The following is a 15,970-nucleotide window of genomic DNA, read 5'->3' on the forward strand; positions in this document are numbered from 1 at the left end:
TGGGGAAACAGATTGGAGGGTAGTCTGGGACACGGGGAAGGCAGTAGTTCGGGGTGAATTCATCTCCCAAACGGCTGCTTATAACAGAGAGAGCCCTAATCGCACAGACTTGAAATGGAGGTAAACAAAGCTCAAGGACAGCACAAAACCCGGAGGACACAAAAATCACTACTGGCCTTAAAGAAAATTAGAGCGCAGCTAGAGCCACACATTGCAGATCGGGTGGCACAAACGTTGCTTAACACTAAACAGTTGTACTATACTCAGGGCTGAAAAGCGACCAAATATCTGGCAGCCGAACTAAGGCTACAGAGAGCACGCAAGTACATAACGCAACTCAAAAATGAACAGGTGGACGCATGCACAGAGGAGACAGGGAAAAGGTAAATCATGGTACAGTTCCATGAAGACCTATTACAATGTGAAAACCTGGTGTTCAACAGCCAAAGAACCTATATGTCCGTAACTCCCATCCCCCAGATTACAGACAGGGACGCACTAGGCGGCCCGATAAAGGCCCAAGAGGTCAGCGACGCAATCTCAGCATTACCAGCCAATAAAACACCAGGCCTAGAAGGGTTGGGAAACAAGTACTATCGGACATTTCGTACAAACTCCTGGCACTAGTTGAATGACTCTTCAACGTCATCAGGGAGAAAGGTTCGGTCACAGCGGACATGGGGAAATCCACGGCAATACTCGTTCCAAAACCAGGAAAAGATCCCTCTGACTGTGCCAGCTTTTGTCCCATCGCGCTCCTAAACACTGACACAAAGATCTAAGGTACTGGCAGCCAGATTAATAAAGACACTCGGGGTTCATCACAGGGTGGCAACACACAAGATAATGTTAGACTGGCCGTTAATAATATTGAACTAGGGGCCAAGATGGCACAGCGGTTTTCAGTGGCAGCGCTAGATGCCAGGCGAGCCTTCGAGGCTGGGCCTATTTAAAGCTGGTGTTAGAAGGGTTCGGATGCATACCCGATTTTACTAGAAAGGTGCTAGCAAATTTCCAAATCCCATCTACAAGTTTCTGATTAACTGGCGATGATCGGAACAGATTGCAATAAGGAGAGGCACACGCCAGGGATGTCCCCTTTACCCTCTGATCTTTGCAATGGCTATGGAGCCCTTTGCATTGCGGATCAGACAAGACCCCAGAAATCAGAGGGGTGACATGTGGGAAGGCGATACAAAAAATTGCCTTATATGCAGATGACATAATGCTATTCCTGAAAGACACTAAAGACACTACCCAGTTATACTACAACTTCAAGAGTTCGCCAGAATATCAGGGTTCTCCATAAATTACTCCAAATCAAAAGTGCTACAACATAACGGAAGAAGGAAGTAATCACCAAGTTGAAGGAAATATTCCCCCTAATCTGGGAAAGAAAAGTACTTCGAATGCTTGGGGATAAAATTAAGAGAGATAGGGAACCTGTACTGAGCAAAATAAACCCCTCTGGAAACAACTCCAAGATGATATGCACAGATGGGAAGCCCAAGAGCGGTCCTGGTTTGCTAAAATTGCAGCAGTGAAAATGACCCTTCTTCCCACGCATGCTTTAAGTAGTAGGCTCACTGCCAGCATACATACCACCCTGCATGATCAAAGAACTGCAAACAGTAATATTTGCCTTCATTTGGCAAGGCAAGAAACCAAGAATACAGAAGAAAATCCTGATGCGCCCAACCCTCCTTGGGTAATTAGGGGCCCCCTACATAGAAAGATACATACAGGCGGCGCACTTCGCACCCATGTTAAAATGGGCGGGACAAAACACAGTAAATGGATGGTGCGGGATAGAGCAAGCAGTCACAAGCATCTCTGAAATCGCTACACACCCTCAACACGGGAGCCTGAGAAAGAGGGGGGGGGGGGTGGGTTCAATTATTGGACGCAAATGTCATTACGCAGCTGGGACAAAGCGATTTGTAAGCTAAAAATCCGGCGGGGTCTGGGTCCACTCTTCCCCCTGGCAAATAATACTGACTTCACCCCAGGCCTACAACAAAAATTCAGGGAGGGGTGGATGGCTGCTGGCTCACTTTCCCTAAAAGACATGTACCAAGGTGGGGTCACCCTACTATTCCAAGAATGCAAGCAAACATTTGGCATTGGGGAAAAAGAAAGATAAATGTATGTAAATCAGACACTGGATTTCCCAGCCTGCAGTGAAGAAAGCAGGCACTAGAACCCCAGTGGGGCTAGAACTGTCTATACAGGAGGGTGCAACTGCGAAAGGAGTAACTAGAATATATAGGCTACTGAACAACGCACAAATGGGAGATAAACTTCTGTATAAAGAGAATTGGGAGAAAGACATAGGGGGAGCTATCACGGAGGAGGAATGGGGACAGATCTGGCTGAGGGCACATAGAACTTCCAAAAGCACAGCAATCAAAGTCGGCGTACAAACTGTTACAGGTGGTGTATGTCCTTCCCACCCCTCATCGCCTATACAAAATAAAATACCCTGCGCAGTGCTGGAGATGTTGTGGGGGGGACAGGAGATCTCTTCCACATGTGGTGGACTTGCCCAAAAGCAGTACTATATTGGAAGGAGATCCTGGGGCACATAAAAAGGAATAACTGAAGTAACCCTACCAATGGTGCCAAAGGTGATCCTCCGAGGAGTAGTCCTAGAAGGCACATATGCAGCAACGGGAATAAAGAGAGCCTACGCACGCATTTACTGATGCCAGCGAGAATGACTCTGGCACAGGGATGGAAAAATGAACTGAGACCGATAATAGCATGGTGGTGGGTCAAGATCTGGGGGGTCATGGCAATGGAAAGGATTTGCGCCCTAAAAACAGGGCAGCATCCGACATTCCTGGAAGTATGGCGCCCCTTCCAGGAATTTGTAAAAGACAGAGAAGGCTCCTTCCACAAACCATCACTACTTAAGAACGTTCACGTTTGTTGATCTCTAGAAAACAGACAGTATACTGCCCATAGGGCCAGGACGGGAACTTTTGAATCGAAAAGGACACTGAAACCACTGAACAAGTTGGGGATAAAGAGTGGGGTGTTTGTAGAGGGTAAGGGACATTTGTTGGGGAAGAAATGTAAAACTGTGGGAGCTGTGAAAGATTTCAGATAAGTAACCATAATTGTTGTAACATGAAGCTGCTCGCAATGAATAAATAAAACGTGTGTTTTGCCTATTTATTTTTTAAAAAAGACCAGCAAATCAAAATGAGGAAAACCAAAGGCAAAGATTAAAGGGCTGTTTCACAAAAGGTTTCCCACAGAAGTCTAGGAATGCGCTAGAGCATTCCCTTCATTGGCATAGAAAAGAAATTTGAGACAGATTCGTAAAGGCAACTGAATGAGTACACTATAGGTGCAAAATTCAAATGCACTATACACCCACCCCACCCACCTCTGCGCAATAGCACAACCAGGGTGGCTAAGAGGGGGAGTTTAGTGGCAGGGATAGAAGTTTCCATGATTCTCAAAACATGCCTCAGATTCAAATGGAAAGCACTAAAAAGATAAACAAGCAAGCTGCAGGTGGTGGGCAACAGATTATAAGGGTCTGTCCAGACCTTAGCAAGAATTTACTCTAAACCGAGAAGAGCATTAACATGGACTGTTGCTGTGCCACTTTAATTTCATTCCCTCTTAGAAAGGACAGGCATTCTTTTATCTTGTTTTACATTTCACAATGATGGGCACTTTAAATGCCCCTCATGGTGAAAATCACTGCAAGCGTTAAAGTTTGTATGATGGGAACCTATTAAAAAAAGGTGTCAGGGTGTGCCTGGGCAGATCTCAGATTTACTTAAAGGGACAACCACTTTTACTGGCGCATGGCCTACTAGAAATGCATAGGTTTCTGCTGTGAATACAGGGACGAGTGCATTTCAGAATCTGAAATCTGTAGAGATCATATCAGCGGTACTTTCAAAAGGCCGGTTCTCGACTCTGGATAATACATATATTGTGAGGCTGTTGGAGCTCTTCATAGTTTAAAAATACAAATGGTAGTGTGGTGGGGTAAGTACACTAACTTAGAAGTAATTCAAACAGATAGAAGAGCAAGTTGATATAGAAAATGGTCAAACATTAAAACACATTGACAGGTGCCAATTAACAAATTGTAGCACAATAAAGAAAACGTACCCCCAAAAGGTGTTGCAAACTGAGCCATCATTCATGCACTTTGTGTGGTAGAAGCCAGGTCCTAGAACAAAAACCTGTAGTTAGTACACATGTTTAAATAAAAAAAAAAATTACTCCTATGGATAAATCCATCACATAACCTGGGCGACTAGAGGAGACCACGACAGTACCATCCAAGCCATCAATGTGAAGACAAATCATGAAAGCAGTGAGGAATACCCAGACTTTAAAATATTATTCTTGATGGCCTCCATTTGCTTAATCTAAATCAAATTCCACATCCTGCATTTATCAGCACTGCTAAACTCCCTCTCTCGCATGTATAATTGGATTATCTTAACCCTTCTGTGATCTACTTCATGGCCTTAAAAATACGAAGCAAGTATGGTTGGCAGTTCAATTTTTTTTTTTTTTTTAACATCTGCAACACAACTTCCTATAAAAATCCTTGTATACGGATTTTAAAATGTGACTGGTAGCAAAACATGGTGACGTGGATGAAGGTAGATAGTAGGCAGTACAAGAGAATGGATGCATTATATAGTAGCAATTAAAATGGGGAGCAGGTTGGAATTTTGGGGAGCCAGAGAAGAATCCAAAATGGTGGTACAACTTGGGTTACTATATCTGCACCACTTAACCAGTCTGCCTACTTCAAAGGGACCCCAGTAATGAGCACCCTAGTGTGAGAGGGCAATTGTCATGCCAGGTATGTCTCTGAAGCACTAGTTCCCAGTGTACATTCCAGCAAGGGTTCCTGTTACCTGAAAGAAGGTGTCAGGGGGATCAAAGGGGTCTCTTCCTGGGCCGGATCCCACATGGTTGCTGTGGGTACACCCAGGCTTGACAACTCACACCAGCCATGTCATGAATGTGTTAACTCGCCAAGCACTAACGGTATAGGTATGATGCTTGTGGTTTCATACTTGTGTGATCCCCGTAGCAACCATGTCATAACAAGAAATGACATACTTGGAGATTAACATGCTACTAGGCTGACTAGAGTCAAACTATTCCATTTTATTTAATTTAAAGTCTGATATTCGATAAAGAGAAGCAGGAATCGAAACCACATTGAACCCAAAAATGAAAAACCCCACTTCAACTCCCCTCTTTCCCCAAACTCCCCCCCCCATCACCTACCCCACAACACCCAGGTATAGGCAACCAACACCTCCAGACCAACAGGAACCACAATACAAACGGCAAACCCCCTCCATCTAAAGAAACTCCCAACAGCCGTACTCAACCTTTTCACAACAGCCAAAGACCTCAAGGGGGCATGAAGCTAGCACAGAACCCACTCAATTCTGTCCCCATCCAGTGTCCGTGAATGGCTGCGGTGATGCTCTCCATCACGTAAATATTCATAGCCATATTGGCTCACTCCATTTTCCAGGGTAACTACCCTTTTGCAATGCATAGCCAAGCATGCCCTTGCCGTGAGCAGCAAACAATCTGTCAAGTGAGCTAAACCCAGATATTCTCACTCAACCTCCTCCAGGGCAAACGGCGCAAGCAGCGGTGTCCGTTCTGTGAGACGCCATCCATCTCCATTATACATCCAAGCAACTCATCCCAGAAAACCTGCAATTTATCACACCCCCACACGATATGCCAATAATCCACCCGCACACCAGTTGTGCCAACAGAGTGGACTTTCCCCCGGAAACCTCTTGGAGTGGCGCACAGAGTCATACTGCTATCTATGCAATAATTTAATAGCATAGAGTTTATACTGTATCAAGTAATCAACGTAAGGTAAGGCAAGTAATCAACGCCTTAAATGAACTGGAAAAAAATCTACGCCACAAAACCTCATCCAAGTCCCATCCCCACCAAATCCGAAGCCTGTCCATACTTATTGCCCGCCCCCCTCAGGGCACCGTACAGCAGGGAGATCAAACCCTTCATCTCAGTCTGAGAGTCGAGAACCTTCTATGTTGAAGTAAGATCCTGCTGCACCTGTGCCTTCCAAACATCGGCCATAATCACTCTTCAAATGCAGATAAGAGAAAACAGACATTCTCCATGAACCGAATAGGGAATGAATCGAGACAACCAGGTCGCCAGGAGTCTGGCCAATATTTTCACGTCAACATTCAACAATGAGATGGGCCTATAGGACTGACCTAACAAAGGGTCCTTCCCTTCCTTCGGAATGACCACAATGAGAGCAGACATCATGGAAGGGGGAAGACAGCCCGTATCCAAGGCAGAGTTGTACACCCTAGCTAAAAACGGGGCCAAGGTGGAGTGAAATGTTTTGAAAAAACAGACAGTGACTCCGTCATCCCCCGGAGCAGTACCATTCTTCAAAGATGCAATTGCATCAATGACCTCCTCCAAGGAAGCTGAACTCTCCCGCGCTAAACAGGGGATTGGAAGGGGCTCAAAAAACCGATCCACATCGGAACCGTCCCCCGCGCACTCTGATGCGTAAAGTTTTTCGTAGTACAGCGGCCAACAATAGAATTAACTCGCCTACTATTACGAAGCTTCCTGAGCCTCCAAGCCAGAATCTTGTTGTCCTTCTCCCCTTTCTCCATATAACGCTGTTTCAGGAACACAAGTTTCTTCTCCGTCTGACCAACAAGGAGGGCGAACAATTTTGCTCTAAGCTGTTGAAGTTTTTCGCGCTTGCCTGGATCCATCTGCGATCTCAACTTACCCCACGGTTGGACGGCTAGAATCTGCTCCCTCAATTTACACTCCTCCCTTGCCCTGTCCTTCTGAGCTCCCATTTCCATTAGAACACCCCTGATCGTGGCTTTGAACGCAGCCCACACCCCTCGAACCTCCACCTCCCCATTGTCATTTAAGCAAAAAAAAATCAGTAATAGAATCCAAAAGAGACTGTCGTAGTTCCCTATCCGTTAGGAGGGAGTCATTACAGATCCACCGCGATTTGCTCTGAGCCACCGGGAGAAACCCCAGGTTAACATGGACCAGATCGTGGTCAGACCATGGGCTGGACTACACCAAAACCAGAAATGTATTCATGGATCGAGGAGTCAACCAGCACATAATCGATCCTGGAAAGACTGATGTACTGAGGAAAAATAAGTGTAGAGAGGATCCCCATTGCCACCGGTGGGTTGAGCATCAACATGACCCAATTCCTCATTAACTCTCCGGAAGGAACCCACCATTTTCATTTGAGATCTAAGGTCAGGGCACAGTTTAGGAGATATCCTATCCCCGTCTGGGCTCAAAACCATATTAAAATCTCCCCCTACTATTATCGCTCCCTCTGCAAAATCCCTGATTTTCCCTCCCATTTCCTGCCAAAACACATCTTGATCTTCGTTTGGGGCATACACACCCACCAAAGTGAACAACCGCCCCTTCACCTCCCCCTTAACCAGAACATAACGCCCCTCCGGATCCGCTCTATGAGCCCTAGGAGAAAAATGTTCATCTGAAGAGACCATGAGCACAATCCCCCGCCTCTTTGCCATAGGATGAGTGAAATATGTGCTGAATAGCCTTGGATTTGAAGGCGGGCTCCCTCCCCTTAATCCAGTAGGACTCCTGCACAAAGAGAAAATGAAGTTTTAGCCTGTGAAACTCGAAGCACCAGAGACCCATTTGTCAGAGTTCAGGCCTCGTCCATTTAGGGACCCCACCGACAGAGGATAAACAAACTCATTAAGACAGCCGGGTGACTCATTCGCCTTTGGCCGAAGGCCTACATACAGGTCCTGTCCCAAGTCCGTGGTATACACAAAAAAGACGGAGAAAAAGCAGGTTGAACCCAACAATCCGTGTAGCTCCGAACCCCCTGCACCCTCACCCTCCCCCAACTCCAACCGAACCCTCCCATCCCCACTCCACCACCCCCCACCCCCAACAAAACCAAGTCCCCCCCACCCTCCCACACCATGAGCACCTGGAAGGACTGCAACATTAAACCGCTGAGCCCCCAGGCCACCAAGGATCGCCTCAACCTGGGCGTAAACCATTTCTAAGCACCACATAATCTGAGTCCCCCCCAGCTGCAAAAGCAAAATCATGCGTTCCACGCTGGCCCAACTGCCGAACACTCTTTCCCATGTCCCTTAGGCACAATTAACAAACAAAAATCACACAGACATGCTTCCCATTTAGGTTGTAGGCTGCCCTGGAGAGAGCGGGGACATCTTCCTATACTTCCTGTGTCCACAGACACGTCTTCGACCCACAAACTCTGGGGGACCTTTTTGGGCTCCATTTCCTGACCTTTCATCCCCTTTAACCTGTCTCGAGGAAGAGTCCCCAAGGAGCTTGTTCATCACCCTCTGAATGTCAGCCTCAGCCTCCGTAGTGAGAGTACTTACACCCGTCCACCTCGAAGGAGAGCAAGAACGGGTGACCCCCATCTATACCGCACCCCCTTGACCTGCAACCATTTCGTCAACGGACCGCAAAGTCTCCGGCGTGCAAGAGTAAGCGCCGAAAGGTCTTGGTAGATGGATATTTGAGCACCATTCCAATCAATAGGTCCTTTCTCACGAGCCAACTCCAGGATCTTAGTTTTCTCCACATAATAGTGAAACTTCACAAGGACAGACCTCGGTCTGCCTGCCAATCCTCCCGCTCTGTCGGGCCTGTCAATGGTAGGGACATTGGTATTTCCACCATCAAATAGAGAATTTATGATTGCCTTAACCTTTCTCACAATGTCCGCCTGCGTCACCTCATCTTGTTCTGGAATATCAAGGAATCTCAGGTTGGAGCGCCTCTCTCTATTCTCCAAATCGTCCAACTTAAGTTGGAGTTTCTCCTCTCTCCTCTCCAGCTCTGCCAAACTCATATCGAACTGCGTCTCAAAAAGGTCAGCCGAGGACTGGTTGGCCTCCAAAGCCTGAACGCGGTCCTCCATGGCATCCACCTTCTTGTCGAGGGAGTCTAGCCTCCTGCCCATGTCCGCTCTAAAACCTTGAATCTCCTCCAGCAGGGTTGCCATGCTGCAGCTCATTGACTGAGTTTCTGCGACCTCAGATTGGGTTGTGTCCTGCATGGTGAATCCTTCCTCAGAACACTCTGAAGAACGCCGAAATCTCTGCAAGGACTGCGCCCAGGCCATCCGACACGTGCAGGCACTGCCACGGGACGCAGGGTCGACAGACCCAGGAAGGGGCAAGGGGGAGCAACAATGTTCAACTCCCCGAACCAGTCGATCAGGCCCCGGAGTAACACATGCCTATTTTAACACCTGCAGCTCCGGAGCCTCAAAGACAGCACTGGTATAGAGTGCACCTCCCCCGTTCCTTGCACATGGGAATGCTCAAACAGCCGGTCCTCCCCCTTCAATAATCAAGCCTGGGGTAATGCTCAAGAGGGTCGCCAGAGTCCATACAAATGCCAAGAGGGGGGAGACCGACAACCAGGAACGGAGACTCCATGGAGAGGGGCACAAGACCCCCATAGGAGCGCACGGGTCAACCGGGAGAGCACTGACAAGGAGCACACCCTCAAGCAAGGTTCGGGTCTTCCTCCGCGTGAGCAGGGAGGTGGGTACAGACGCCCACCCGCACACCAATTGAGAGGGCCCCCACCCCCTCACCTGCACAACTCTCCCCCAAAGGGGTGCACGGCTACCAAAGTCCGCAAAAAAACATCCACAGCATGGGGACTTCCCGCCAGCTGCCAGTCCCACGGAACACTAGGGAAGCGAAGAACCCAGTTCACCGTCGAGTCCACCGTCCCCGGACTCCGATAGCGCCCGGGTGTAGACACAGTGCTGTCACCAGGCCACAGAACTCCCCACTTCAGAACGGGGAGCGCCGCTGCACAATGCCCGCAGCTCAAGCCGCCCGGCCGATCCGCTGGCCGCTGCCCCTCCCCCACCGGCTATTTTCACTATTGGACTCCGCTCACTGGAGTTCCCGCCGCAGGACGCCCCCAGCGCCTCAATGGCACGCCGCTTTCCAATCCATGGCTCCTCGCACCCGGTCTTTAAGTACGCCGCCTCTGCTGCATATTCCGTCAGGGTGAGGTTGAAGACTGCCCGCAGGCGCGCCGAAATCTTGACAGAATGGCCTAGCAGCAGGCCGCTGCCCCTCCCCCACCGCCAGTTGGCCGGGCTTCCCCTGGTGCTTCCTGCAGGGACACAGCCCACGCTCTGTCCGCCTCCCACACGGACGTCGGTCAACTCAGGCTCCCAGACGTCCCGGAGCCCCGGGACAGCGCTCTGCTGACGCTCCACACAGCCCCAGGGAGGAGGGGGGGGGTCAGGGCTCGGCATCCACAGGGCGGGGGGGCCCAGTATCCAAAATTCAACGCCCAGGTGAGGAGACCGACTGAGACACTTCACCTCATCTCAGCGCCCCCTGGTGGCTCCCGGTGTAATTTCTAATGAAATATGCACAGGGGTACCAGGCAAACAGTATCCTGGAACCCTGGACAAAATTCCCCCCAAGAATAGGCCTGCATTAAAAGGACAAAAGATTGCTGCTCTCTGCCTTGTAAGCTCCGAAATCGTGTCCTTTCCTCCATCAACCCCTCTGTCGCTCTTAACTGTTAACCCAGCCTCTGCCTCTCCTCCATCCACCACAATGGATAAATTATGATAGGTTAAAGGATATTTATAGCGTGCGCCATCACCACCAGAGTGGTGCCAAGGCTCTCTGGCGGATCTGAAAAGCAAGAGGGTAAGGTGTGGGGGGGTTAAGTTGATAGGACTTAACAGGAAAAGAGCTGTGATGTGCTGTTGGACACCGTTCGCTGAGCGTAGGTGTGAATTTTCGGTCCGAAATTGTCATGTGCTGTTGTGGGAGGCTATGTGTGGTTTGTTTTTTTTGTTGGTATGGTGAAGTGCATGCGGTTTGTTGTGCTGTAGAGGTATGGTTGTGTTTAGTTTAGAGTTTGAGAGGTGTAAGCAAAGCAATGGGTTTTTTTTAGTGGTGTTGGTTAGTGATGATGCTTTATCGTACCCCCTCGGTTTTGGCTAGGTATATATCCCTGCCAGTGTCTTGCAATGTGGTGTGCTAAGGGGTCTCTATTTTCTGTGCAGGGTTGTGGGTTGTTAGCAGGGCTATTTTGTGGGATACCTCCTCCACCCCACCTCGTGTTCAGACTAATGGCTGTCTACATAGCTTTACCCCCTGGCACATACTGGTATGCAGCCACCATCGCCTCCCTGGGCCCCTTGAGGGCAGGGGGACCGCTTAACATGCCTTTGCGGTCCCTGGGCCCCGCGGTTTATCTGCCCGGTCTTCACTCTTCCCCTCTTTAATTGTAATGTCCTCCGTCTGTGGTTCAACTTAGGTCAATCCCATCTCTCTCCGTTGTTTCTGGGTAGGGCCCGCTATGGGAATGGGTGCAACTGATCTCCCTCCCATTCAGAGGTCGCTCTACTTCTCTGCACTTAGTCGTGGTCTGGGCTAGTCCTCTGTCTTGCCATGTGTGTGTTCATTCTGTGGGGTTGCTCATTAGATTTCGTCCAATTCCGAGTTGAAGAGCCAGGTTTTTAGGAGTTTTCTAAATTTAAGTTTGGTCCTTCATGGTTCGTAATCCTCTTGGAAGGGAGTTCCAAAGTGTTATGGCTAGGCAAGAGAATGCTGATCCACCAAGATTTTTCCTTGTGTATGGTTTGGGTTCCAAGCGGATGTCGTCGCTGGATCTTATTGTTCTAGTCAGCTGCTAAATGGAGATGTTCTTTTGTATGAACCCTGCCCCTTGGCCGTTGCTCTGTGTGTTATGTCAGTGTTTTGAATGCAATTCGTTTTTTGACTGGGGGTCAATATAGGCTCTTTAGCTAAAATAGTTTTGATTGTGTTCAGGTGGAAGACGCGTTTCATCATGCTTTGACAATTCTGTACGATGTGGGCGCTGTTGCTAGTTCTGTGGATCATGAGATGTATTGGTTGATAAAGAGAAGAGACATGTTTTAGAGCCCCTCTTCCTCATCTGTGATGGAGATCCTGAAGTGGGCTTTTCCCCTTTCAATGAACAATCTCTTTTTAAACACTTGGCATTCAGCACAAATGAGCCGGATGCCATCAACATTACGCACCACATTGCAGTGTGGGGTTGGCAGTAACGGCACTAAGCCCTTGCTTCACTCGTCTTAGCCTTGGGCTAGTGGGCAATTATGGCTTAATCACACCCTGGAAGATGGTGTGTAACATTACATTGTAGTTTTTCCAGTGTGGTAGCGACTTCTGTGATGCAGCACAAATATTAGGCTACGTGTGCAAGCAATGATGCCACATTTTGAAAATGGCATGGTCATTTGGGGTGGAAACATTATCCTGAGTATTGTTGAGACCGTGCATCTAAAGTGTTGGAATCTATGGCTTTTAAAATAAGATTTTCACTCCAAACAAACTGCAAAATGTGCAATTTAGACACCCTGCCTTTGTTTTTACAACAAACAAAAAAAAGTTAGCACCCCACCACACCCCAGGTCAATTTGATGAAAATAGTTAACACCATTTTGTAACACCTGATACCACTATTCAATTGACTGAGGGCAAGAGCACCCACATATTGTGCTAAATTCTTCAGCAACATTGACCAAACCACTTAAAAACGGGCTGCTTGTATAACTACCAGAAAATAATATCAGTAAATCAGAGGCTAATATCCAATGCAATAGATAAGATGTTTAGGTGGGAGAGCTTTATTTTTAAACTTGGAGTGGAAATGTGATTTCAGGGGACTAAACATACTTGAAATCCAGCATGCACATACAAAAAAAGGAAAGGTATATGGAAATTATCATGCAGCAGCGGTCCACATGTCAAAGATTTCTCACAACATATAAAGCAGTGTGCAGTGGGACAAACGCCCTCTTACAAACAAACAGATTAGCACTAGCAATGAACTTCCCTGCATGCAAAGTCTAGGCATAGCCACTGCATAAGATTTTGAACGCTTTGCTCACAAAGCACATGTCTGAGTCGAAGCCATTCAGGATTCCCTCACAACAGAAAATGGAAACCAAGGCAACCGCAAAGCAAGCTTTCATCATGTGTAACAGGGAGAGTTGATCAGTGCTAAGTAAAGCAAGGGTAGAAGATATCCACACAGAAATCAGATAACAGGTCTCTGCAGTAGAAGCGCCACTCACATAGAACAGGTGCAAAATAGGCTTCAGGAGTGCACACTCCTCTCCCAATATAGAAAAGGTATGCCAAGGACCCAAGATCATTCTTTTCTCACATGAAACAGGAACATTGTGGGTCGCAACAGTACAGGTTTACTATAGATAGTTGCCGGCCTCAACTTGAACGGAAAAGGCACTGCATAGCATGGAGCAATGCAAACACCCCACACTGAACAGGTAAATGAAGTGCCTCAAACGTAAATTACACTTGCGGAAAGAGAACACAGGAAGCCTCAGCAGTCCAGATTCCCAACACAAAGAACACACCCAGCAGGGGCCAAGTGATCCAAGCTCCTCTCACATAGTAGGAATGGAATAGCATAACAGCAGTGGGAGCACTATCCACATAGAACAAGAACAGTTAATTGCCTGCAGGGCAAGCTCCTCACAGTCACTAGTTCAAATACGATGGCTAACTGCGCCTGGAATCGGAAAAGCGCATCCTAGTAGGAATATAGTAAACTAATTAGGGGGTGGCAAGTGGTCAATGCTAAAATATATATCTAATCTCCGGGTCAAATGTCGACTGGCTCGAATTAGCCTTACCATCCTTCAAAAGGTCCATAAAATGACTAACGACTAAGCTAGTAATAAATCACAGCGCATACAAGTTGGAGTAATCCTGCATGAAGCACTACATACATATTTTAAATACCCGTCTGCATTACCACTACAGAGACATGTTGTGCAGAGTTTCTATTTAAATTGCAAATGCATCCATCTCATTGTTTTCTAACAGTGCTTGCACTGGTTGGAGAGTCTGGTTATGAATGTTTTAATTGCAGTTTTGAAGATTACAATGAGGCAGTTACCCCTGCGATTGTTATATTGAAAATCACCCTTGAGCAAGGGCCATGCAGACACTACCCATTTACTCCAGGTTAAGGTTTAATGGATGCAAAAACTGGACATTGCATACTCATCTGTGCCCCAAAAAAGGCTGAGGTCTAGGTATTTTACACACTATTTGAATTGGAAGTATAAATTAAATTGTAAGAGTAAAAATTATTTGCCTCAGCAAAAAGTATGCTACAGGCAATCAAAACAGGAATAGACTTGAAAATGGATACAACACAGAACCAAAACACTTGTGTAGCAAAGTTGTCTAACTTGAAAGAAGTTTTACATTGTGGAAAACGTTCTCCAACACATTTATGTGTATGAACACAACATAGATGCAGCTTTATGATAAATAAACACAGGAACTCCAAAAAACGATTTGGTCCAATGCAAGCACTCCCTGAAAAAGCATACTTCAAATTGTAACCAAGTTTTTAACATCTTATTACGATCCTAAAATACTAGGAAAATAAAAATGCATGCATAATTCTCTCCGTAAGGATCTACAGACAAAGAACAGCAGACATTGAACAGAAAGGAATTATTCTACATCTCACGGTGCGGTTTTAATGGCTCAGTGCACACGGCTCAGAGAAAAGGTCTGCCATGCAAATAAGAATCAATGTGTGTTGTGGTTTCTGTCAAGTCACCTGCCCTTTGCACTGCCCTCTGCTCTCAACTGGTGCGTAAATGATAAAAGGTGTCATATTTAAAAGAGGTTTCATTGTAAAAAGGCCTAGTATGACTTATCCAATGGCCTGGGTGGAGTGCAATGGATCCAAAACAATTTGGCCTTTAGTCTATTAGAAGGCTACAGTTCTTGTCTAAGTAGTAGTACATTTAAGTCAAACATACTTTTATTCATTTATTTACCTTCAAGTTCTAAAATACAATTAATTCATACAAAAACACAAGACATTAACAGTAAACAAAAAAGGATCAAACCAATATTTATGTTTAACAAAATGTTCTCATATCACAAAACATTGCACACCTTGAACTCGGCGGGTGTTCCTTCTAAAACACATTGAAAGCACAAGTCTTGATCATAAATTTAAAAGCCTTACTTCAAGCAAAATGCTACACTTCACACTTCCTTTAAAAATACTTTGAGACCGATAGCTGACCGATAGCTGAAATCTGCCTCATCCAAGCATGAGCTGCATTTGCTTTCTCACTTGAGATGCCACTTGAAATATGCTTCATGTTACTCTGAAAATATTCTTGCTGGTCCGAAGTCCAAGTGGAAGCAAAGGGTTCTGTGCATTATGCCCAAACTTGTACAACAAATTAGCTCAAAGATGTTCCAATTAGTTTGACGTGTTATGGTTTCCCAATGAATACCTTTCAGATTATTCATAACACAAATACAAACAGATAAAAAATGCATACAGAGAAGATATACAACTAGATAAAACGAGATAAAACAGGTAACAGAATAATTTTGTGTTACAATTTTTCAAAAAGTTCAAAAATGTTCATCAGGAAAGCAAATGAAAACAAGTGTCACGGAAAATGGCTCTCCGCTTAATACAAAGTATGATTATACTTGATTATATTTTTATGGATAAATGTAGTAAAAAAGCCAACTCTCCGATCTTGAATTTTTCCAAATACAAGAATAAGATGCTACAAATCTCAAGACAACCTTTGCAAAGGTGACCTCTAATATTCACTGAAGTAAAAGGTCACCTGAACCATTATTTCAAGTGTATGTAATTGGCAAAGACCGACTCTAAAACATTTCTATAGATGGAGCATAGTAATTTGCACAAAGATTTGGGTAGTTTGCCCCATTTGGTTTCGTTTGGCCTATCATTTTCATAGAATGCATATTTCGCAAGTTGCATCTTCATCAGATCTAGTCGTGATGGAAAGGGTTTAACTACGTAGAATTAG

The 15,970-nt window shown here is 46.2% G+C and overlaps 1 protein-coding gene across 4 annotated transcripts in view; it reads right to left on the reverse strand.

The window, feature by feature from the left end:
• ITSN1 (intersectin 1) overlaps positions 1-15,970 on the reverse strand; it is a 3,188,156-nt gene that overhangs the window by 2,950,382 nt on the left and 221,804 nt on the right. For all 4 annotated transcript variants that reach the window (XM_069636218.1, XM_069636217.1, XM_069636220.1 and 1 more), the window contains exon 3: positions 4,138-4,198. In XM_069636218.1, the coding sequence (XP_069492319.1) occupies positions 4,138-4,168 (31 nt within the window). In that variant the 5' untranslated portion in view covers positions 4,169-4,198. The remainder of the gene's footprint in view (positions 1-4,137; positions 4,199-15,970) is intronic.

The sequence above is a fragment of the Ambystoma mexicanum genome, chromosome 7p (genome assembly GCF_040938575.1).
Source record: "Ambystoma mexicanum isolate Mex_15411 chromosome 7p, UKY_AmexF1_1, whole genome shotgun sequence".
Classification (NCBI taxonomy): Eukaryota; Metazoa; Chordata; class Amphibia; order Caudata; family Ambystomatidae; genus Ambystoma; species Ambystoma mexicanum.